The sequence below is a fragment of the Phoenix dactylifera genome, chromosome 5 (genome assembly GCF_009389715.1).
Source record: "Phoenix dactylifera cultivar Barhee BC4 chromosome 5, palm_55x_up_171113_PBpolish2nd_filt_p, whole genome shotgun sequence".
NCBI classification, from domain to species: domain Eukaryota; kingdom Viridiplantae; phylum Streptophyta; class Magnoliopsida; order Arecales; family Arecaceae; genus Phoenix; species Phoenix dactylifera.
The window spans coordinates 14,903,651-14,912,680 of record NC_052396.1 but is presented as its reverse complement, the minus strand read 5'-3'; the positions used below and the strand labels follow the sequence as shown (position 1 = coordinate 14,912,680).

The following is a 9,030-nucleotide window of genomic DNA, read 5'->3' as shown; positions in this document are numbered from 1 at the left end:
ACCATGAGGTGAAGAGACTACAAGTCTTGCTTTCTGATCATGGTCCTTTGCTACTCATTTTAGATGCCTCGAGGGCGAAGTTGTGAAAAGAAGAGAAGCAACATTCTAATGATGGCACAAGTTAACCATTCAAATAGCAACTGAGATAATGATTCTAGTGGAACCACATGTCAGCAGAAATGCAGGTAACCTGGATGCTTACTATGGCCAAAGCAAAATAGTTGGGCTCTTTGGCTATTCTCTACTTTTCATGGCAGCACATTAAAGTTGATATTGCCATGAGAGGTTAGGTATGAAAACATAGAGTCAGCACTCGATCAAGCTGCAAGATTTTATGGGATATTATGGAAGCACTCAATTGAGATACAAAAGAAGCTATCAAATGCTTCCCACTGGGTACCAAATAGTTTAATCTCAAATACACAAGATTAATCTACACCTCAGAAAAAATTCGCTTCTCACGATTTATTCTCCAAAAGGAGGCCAAAATTTTGGAAGACCCCCACTTGTTTGCAGGCTCCAGATCTCAAAACAATGAATCCGACATCAATTGCTATCCAAAGCCCCTTTGAGGAGATGCAGTCCCCCTAATGATATGCTTCTCCGTACTCGTGATTTGGTTATCTCGATGCAAGGGGGTGGGTCAGTTGAAAAGCAAACAACCACCACGGTAAGATTGTCGCAGGTGTTGCGCTTGAGTGCTTCCCGAACTAGCTCTCTTGAACACCTCTCAGGATCATTGTGGATCATGAGCTCTTTCCTCACCATCGTGACTGCACACTGACTGCTCATCACATCCCAAATACCATCACAGCCCATTATTAGGAACTCATCTTCCTCGGTGAGGGTTGTTTCCTGCAGCTCCGGTTCAGCGCTCAAGGGGCAGGCAGAACCTTTTGACCCCTTCATGTGCCAATCACCAAGAGCCCTCGCTACAGATAACTGGCCATTCAAATACCCATCATAGACCATGCCTCCAAGTCTCTCGATTCTAAGCCTCTCGCTGTTGCAGTTGGGTTTATGGTCCCTGGAAAGTTCAATTGCTCGCCCACGCTTCCCTAACACAGCTCGACAGTCGCCTGCATTTGCGATAAGCATAGTCCTGCACAGCACCGGAAGATTAGGAAATTTAAGATCAAGCCAGTATAGCCATGTAAGAACATCAAGTGAATTAATGAACATAAAGCAATGAACACTAAGCTTAAGTTGCTGGTTGCAGCAATAAGCAATACAACAATTTTATACTAATTCATGCACTGAAATTAAGAATTCATGATTATACGCAGATTAGATTATCGATACAGAATACAAGAATGCCCTGATCTCAAATGCAGGTTACAGAAGCTTCCAACTTTCTGACCTTCAATTAAGAATGATTCTGCAGAAAATCAGATACCCAGATGTAATTATTAAATAACATAGATAGCATAAGATATCGACATAAGTGCCTTAAATGCAACTATGGAAGATGATTACATTAACATTATATGGAATTCTGGGTTCCAATGGGTTTGATGATATCTTTCATTTTTTTAGCTTTTATTAATAAAAGTATGGAATCATTAGCCAATTTTGAATTTTCCCACACATTTATCTCTTAAACTTTTTTTTGTTCTTCTTTTTTGAGAAATTATAACATAATGGATTAATGAAGATAGTTAAAGTAGTTTCTTCAAAATTTATTCTGATAAAAATGAAAAGTAACTATGCCACCAAAAAATTAATGAAAGATGACCCATTCAAAGACTTAAAGTTGTTGTTCAATGTAGCTTTAGTTTAGTTAAGAGTAACACCTTCTCAAAACAGTGGAGATGAAATCAAGAACGTATTTCTCCATATATGTGGACTTCAATACATTTTAGCAGCCAAAAATAAACTGCAAGGTAGTAGGCAGAAATTTAACAACCTAACCTTCCAAAAATAAGGGCTGTCAAAGCTGTGGTTCCAGATGAGCGATCAAGAGAACAGGAATCAGCAAATGCATGATCAACTTTCATGAACGCACTTTTTACTGCCTTTTCCACACTAGTGGGGAAATGGCTGTCCTCAATTATAAATTTGAGCAGGTTCTTTCGAACGAACAATGCTGCATCTGTACCACCATGGCCATCAAATACCTGCATTTATCAACAGCTTTACCCCAGCAACTGACACAAAAATATATCTCCCTCACATAACCATAAACTTGTATTAGTTAAGCATCCTTAGTGGCAATTAAACAAACCTAATGCCAGCATCAGGCAAGTTTTGACTGACATCACAATGGGTATCAAATACCATATAATAATCGATATTGCAAAAAATTGAATTCCACATGAAGGTAACACACCCCATAAAAAGCACCCAGTGATGGAAAATCTGGAAGGGCTCCAAGATGTTCAACTAAATTATCTATACAGATGTGCTCATCCTCCATGAATGGTTTCGGCCCCATCTCAGAGCAGCTTCCAGACCGAAACACAGGCAAGAACCCAGACTGCCCTTGTGGTGGAGATGTTGAGCCCAGCCTCTCCACCAAATCCTACAAGGATAGAATGAGTTTGCAGTAACAGCCAATGCCACAAACAGAATGGATACACAAACAGAGCATTCAAATGGCATCAAACCATCAAGATAACATACTAAGTCAGTGGAATCAGCTAGGCGGGTGGTGCTCACACAATGCCGGATAACCGAAAGATGTTGAGGTGGTTTCCCAGCTTTCGTCTCCTTCATGCCCTCCGGAGTCTCAGGATCTTCACCAGCTGCAGAAGATCCATTCTCCTTGCCTCTATACCTGCCTTCTAACATTGTAAAAGGAGGAGAAAATTCAGCACTGGCCGCCATCTTCCTTCCCAAAACATGAATGCACCACCCTTTGCTAACAAAAACTATGATTTGATCCAATCTTTCCACGAGAAAGCATTCAACAAATTTCTTGACAAGCCCCAATCATGTACCAAGCCTTCAGAATCCTAAATCCAACCAACACCCACGAGGTTCCAGAAAACTAAATCTCCCAAAAAAAATAAATCCAAGCAATTAAAACAGGAGCGATTTGCAAGCTAAAAAATCATAACTAATCTGCTGCTTCTTGGTATCAAGCTCCAGATCACAACAATAGGCAACTTAACTGAATGGCTCATAACCCTAAAGAGTCCACCTCACACCAACCTTCAAGAAATCCTATAATACCCAAGCACCACAAGATCTCAAATGTCTCCAAAGAACGGAAGATGGGATCTTTTTTTCCACCAAATATCCGACTCCTCGGATGAAATCTGCTCCCTTACCAAGAAACCCTACCCCGATTCCTCTACAATCCTATAAAAATTACGACAGAATTGACCAAAATACCAACTTTCTTGTGCAAATATAACGAATTAATATATCTAAACAGCATAAAACACGACAGGCCAAATCCTAAGAAAGAATCCAAAATTTTCCACATGTTCTTGAACATAAAGCATAAATCATTCAAATTAAGCAGCCAAAACACTCTAATTTCAAAAGATTCAATAATACATAGCACTTGCCTTGTCCCTTTTTTTCTTAAATTCTTCTGAATCTGGAGAGGAAGAGAGAGAAAAAAACCCAAACGAGTCGGAGAAGGAGCGAAAAAAATTGCCACAGCTTTCAAGAGAGAAAGGTAAAGAAGGTGAACTGCTGGCCTTTTATACCGGGGCATCGGCGACCGGCGACCGCAGGTCATCTGGTTCGCGCCTATCCAGGTAACTATCGGAGGAAGGTCCGAAAATGGACACGTTTCGATCGGGTAGTGGCTCGATGGGGGTGCTGACTGGATGGCGGTTTGAGCATCGCGGATGGGTGCAGCTGGCGATCCCCAGCCGTCGGATACTTTCCTCCTGGGGGATCTGGACGGATGGGATCTTGCCGTTTATGCCCGTGGGCAAATTTGAGTATGCGGTCGTTGGACGGCCACGAATGATTGGATGATGATGATTGTAAGTACACCAGATCAACTTTAGGAAAGGAATTAGGTGATGATCATCGATTAGGTAAAGGCTCTGAAATGACATGCAACAATATTATTTTTAATTGGTTCCATTATGGTCTTGTCTAATTTGCTATTTTTGCTAATAAAGTGTTATTGATTTGCTTAATGTAGAACAAACTTTTTCTTCAAAAATTATATGGTTTAGTAGTGGACTTTAAAACTTGTCCATTGCATCTTTCAAAACTATTATTATGCTATACTTCACAAAGTGCTCAAAATTGGCGAAAATGAAAAACCTTTTAACTATAGTGAACAAAGATGGACCATCATCTATGGCAAAGAGATTAGAGCTAATTTGTCAACTGATTTTCCCTCTCCATGGGTATGTATAAAAATCCCTCAAAACATCTTTTTAGGAGTCTAATGACATCAAGAATGGGATAGCATGGGGCTGAGCGGTGCCATTATACCCTCGAGATTGCTGTAATAGAGGAGGACCTTAAACCCATGATAATTCAAGTGATTAAATGTTTAATATCCTATTAAGTAGTGTAAACCTTCCTTGAAGGCATTGGAAATGGTCGTAACTAAAGCCTCCTTAATAACCATGGACTTGCCTTGATAAAATTAGAATCTATTAAGACCAGCAATATGCAAACACATTAACAAAGTAAATTAAAGGAGCTCATTCTATCTAAAAATAAAATAAATGGGATCATTCTATGAGAACGTTCAAATTAAGTAAAGAAAAGAGGTTCGCATTAAAATAATTTCTATTTTTACATCCTAAACAACCACTTAAGCTGGCCCATGATTAGCAGCATATTTCACAAGGTGGAACCCTATAAGATACGAAAGGTCTACTGAATGGACAAAATATCAATAGTAAGGTTATTTCAAAAATAAAATAAAATAAAATAGTTCATTATTTTTAGATAAATAGATTGTCCAACTACGATGTTTAGAAAATGGCAATAAGAAGAGAGACCTAAGAAAATAACTATTAGACAATCCATATGCAACATAATTACCAATATAATTGTTATTATCTGAGGAAACAACCAATTGGCTCAAGAAAATGGATGTTGACTCAAGAAAATGACAATCAGACAGTGCAAATGTAGTATACAGTTCCGCCATTATATATGTTTATGGACTTCAAAAGACAGCCACCAACTCAAAAAATGAGATAATTATTCTCAAGCAAAGCCCCTTTACATCTAAAAGAAAAAAAAAAGAAGAAAGAATAGAAGAGACCACTCAAGTAAAGAGAAGAATTCAAGAAAATGGCTACCGGATGATCTATATGTAATTATATATGATTGAACCAGGATATGAACGAGAACATGCATGTCAAACCGAATTATAGTCATTTCCTTCTCTTCCATAATTCTTTTTCATCAGGGTAAATAAGTGACCTTCCAAAAGAACTCATTGATATCCATCATTCGCAAAATTTTCTAAAATGATCAAGCTTTTATGGATCATATTTTGATCCTAAAGGCTATGCGGGGTTTAAGGTTAAAACAGTCTCGCAATAATATATCAACAAAAAGAAATAGGCTTTCAAAAATCAGTAGAAAGGTAAAATGGCATTATAAGAGGGCAAAAAGATTAAAACTCTTGTTTTGCTTAAAAAAAGAAGTTATGAACAAACCCTTGGAAAATAGTTGTTCTTTAAGGGTTCAACTTAAGAAAGCAAAAAAAAAATGAACATCAAACTGGAGATCTAAGTTTCTTGAAAGAGAATGAAAATAAAGGAACAAAGAATGGCGGTGCTGGTGATGAGATCCCTTATTGCCATCGCTCTCCTCCTCCTCCACTTTTACTACTCCATTGGTTCAATTAGCATCCAATAGATTCCTCCTCCTACTATTTGTGCTCACTGTCTACTCTTAATTCTTCACGAGGACAAGAAGGAAGATGCGAACGAGAGCTTACACATAAGGTTGGTAAACCTTTATGGCTTCCATATGATTACATCAAGGAAATTAACGATTTTGGTTAACAATAGATTTCTTATAAATCCCAAGGTGTGCTTGGTTGGTCACATCCATTATTTAATGGTTGGTTATTAGTTCAACCAATCAAACACTTTCCAAAATGGGGGGTTACAGTTAATTTGGTCAACACCCTAAAAAGTCACTTAACCTGGTTAACTTAATATCATGTGGGAAGGTCACATAAAGTTTACCATTTGAGCTTTCTCTTCTCTCTATTTACCTTTTTTACTTGTTCCATAACTTATTCCACTGACCATGGGAATGTCAATCAAATAGTGGATAACTTTAACTAGTGGTTAGCTAATTTTGGGGTGGTTACCAATGTTAAATCTATAACTATCTAGCTCTTCAATGTCTAAACATAATTTAATTTCCTAGCTTCACTTTATACAGAGATAGCTTGGCATAATTTCAGTAAGTTTGAGGGACTTCACATTATAGAGATCAAGTTGAGGAAAGTTATGTATAGATCCTTCCCTTCATGGTAAATTATTTTCAATTCCCTAGCTTATAGGATTTATATTAAGTTGGCAACCTCTACCAATTTCATTTTATTCAGAAATTCTAAATAACTTCACTTCATGAGGGAAACAATATTTATAGCTTTCTATTTTGATAAAACCTTAGTTATAAGTGTTTTAGTAAAAAGTGACTTATAAAGTTGGCAAGGCCTAAAAATTTCATTAATTAAACTGGAGAAAAATTACTTATAGATCCTTATTATAATAAAAATTGTTTATAAGTTTTCGAGTGGTCTTTTTGCACTAACTTGCAAACTAGCTGACCTCATTTGTTATGGCATAAAAACACTGCACTTTATACCAATTTAAAAACCAAATTGAAGAATGTCATTTATAGCTTCCTTGTCTAACAAAAAAATACTTAGTCCCTGAGTAATAAGTCTCACAAAAAGTTTGCTTTACAAAATAAAAAGCAAACTAAGTGATCCATAGAAAGATTACTATTTTTTATTATAATTTTATGTTTCATAATTAAATAAATAAAAAATTATAGGGACACCTTCTCAACTTGGAACCTATCCTAAGGGCACCCGCTCCACTTTAAAAAGTTCTAAATGGATCTTTCAAATTTCCAAACAGTTCAAAATTTCATGCTTAACAATGCTCATTTAAGAGAAGACCAATAGCATTTTTCATATGCATTGACAGGCTCACAAAGCACATACCTTAAGAAGATCAAATTATGTTCCTTATTTTTACATAGTACATTCTAGGTTAAGAGTTGTTTTCGGAAAGTTCTATGGTTATGTCCATCTTTTCAAATGTTATATCTTGTGGGGTGATGGGCAATGATTTCTTTGAATCTGAATATGCATCATTAAATGTTGAGTTGCTTGGTAAATGTTGATTCCAAATGAATATTTGGTAATAGATGTATTGTATGATACTTTCTTATCTAATTGTATTTTGCAACTGAACCTTGTTAATATTAATATTCTCTAAGACTTCCAAAACTGGCGGATCCAATTATTATATTTTGCAACCAATGGTTCTCTTGTAGGGGCAAAAGAAACCCCCCAAAGTTCAGTTTTTGGGATGGTGAGTAGCAGAACTACCTTGAAGACAAGGTGTTGTAGTCCCTATAGGCATCCCATTGTCTTTGACCATTTGAATTGTTTTTCAACTCAAAGAACGATTTGATACTATTCCGGTTGTTTGATGAAGGGCACTTTATATTAGTTTTTCCAACCCGTAACTAAGTCATTTGTTGGTTTCTCTGTTATATATTTTCAAAGTATCTGCAGAGAGCTTCAACAGGCTTTCTGATTTTATGTCTTTTCAAATTTTCATCTTGTTAATATTAAATGGTCATGCTGAATAGCATTTTTCCATTTCTTGCACATATTTCAGAGCATTACAATTTTCGTTGAAAACTGATTTCAGAAAAAATTTAACCTTTTTATAAGAGAATATAATGTTTTCTAAAACTACAAAATTATAACAAAATTTAACTATGTTGTTCAAGTAAACATCTACTAGCAATTTCCAAGTTAACCATGAATTTCGTTCCTAGATTGCTAGATATATGGCACCTAGAAATTGCCAATGTCGCATAAAAATAGTAATTTAGAAAATCGTAATAAGACAAATAATGAAAATATAAAAGAAACAAGATGGTGTGCCTAGATGGGGGCCTGTGAGAATACTGTTCTAGGAATAAAATCATCTTCTTGAGTTGGTGTGTCTAGATGAGGTTGTTCACTTGCATCAAACATCGAAATCAAATTTAAATTTTAAATTCAAATTATGCTTGTATAGTCACCAATCCATCATCCTCAAAGCCGAACTTTAAATTCCGGGTATCTATAAATGCAAGAATACTTGTACTTGTTTATCCAATGTGGAACTATTAATAAAGAGATTAAAACATTTTGATTTTCTTTTCTAAAGGAATTTTTCTAATGGTAGAAATCTTTTTGTGCAAGTGTTGAATCTGATCGTTAACCAATAATCATTTATTTAAGATTAAAGACAGCAAAAGAGTCCTCTGATACTCGGCACCAACAAATCATCATGCCAAGTCCAACTCAGACTCTGCATCCATCCAGAAACCAAGGGTTGTCATGCCACCATCCAAACCCCGAGGCAGGTTGGCATAAAATTTCTGAAAAATCGAGACAAGGTTGCAGTATAATGACTATTTGCATGTCTCTGATGATTGTCTTGCGGCCATCCTACTATTTTGACAGCAGCCTAAAATTACCAAACTTTTTTTTAAAGTGTATAAAGAATGAAGGAGAACTTCCCCCAAAATTTAGTATATCATCATGACAAGACTACGAACAAGATGTTTAACAGTTGGGTGGTGTAATAAGGGAAGGGGACACTTATCGAGCGTTTACCTAAATGGACCTGGAAAACCAAGTCCAAGTGGACATGAGACACCTCTTTGAAATCAAGAATATATAGTTGGATTGCTCGTTTGGTGACTTCGTTGGAATATAGCACTTCAAAGTTGAAGACTATTTGGCTACATTCTCTCCAAATACTCCAGCAAAACATAGCTACTAATGAGTCGAAAACCTGAAGGTTTACAACCCCTTTTTTAAGTCTTGATCTCCACAAGGTC

The 9,030-nt window shown here is 36.5% G+C and overlaps 1 protein-coding gene across 7 annotated transcripts; it reads right to left on the bottom strand.

Moving 5' to 3' along the window:
• Positions 1–313: 313 nt before the first annotated feature.
• On the bottom strand, positions 314–3,704 carry LOC103697207 (probable protein phosphatase 2C 27). 7 transcript variants are annotated; one of them, XM_008779021.4, is made up of 5 exons: positions 3,516–3,704; positions 2,623–2,776; positions 2,330–2,521; positions 1,912–2,117; positions 314–1,102 (listed from the first exon to the last, which is right to left on the bottom strand). In XM_008779021.4, the coding sequence occupies exons 1-5, from the start codon at positions 3,689–3,691 to the stop codon at positions 547–549; spliced, it is 1,284 nt and encodes a 427-aa protein (XP_008777243.2). In that variant the 5' UTR covers positions 3,692–3,704; the 3' UTR covers positions 314–546. The 7 variants fall into 7 exon arrangements, with proteins under 7 accessions (XP_008777243.2, XP_038982800.1, XP_038982801.1 ...); XM_039126872.1 differs by having other exon boundaries at positions 2,659–2,776; XM_039126873.1 differs by having other exon boundaries at positions 2,659–2,780; positions 3,516–3,648.
• Positions 3,705–9,030: the final 5,326 nt, after the last annotated feature.

Bases quoted from the DNA above. Each gene is read 5' to 3' on its own strand.
- LOC103697207 (XM_008779021.4), bottom strand. From the start codon at position 3,691: ATGACCTGCGGTCGCCGGTCGCCGATGCCCCGGTATAAAAGGCCAGCA. The intron at 2,522-2,622 runs GTATGTTATCTT...CTATCCTTGTAG, and splicing joins TAGCTGATTCCACTGACTTA to GATTTGGTGGAGAGGCTGGG. The intron at 2,118-2,329 runs GTGTGTTACCTT...TGATAAATGCAG, and splicing joins CACTGGGTGCTTTTTATGGG to GTATTTGATGGCCATGGTGG.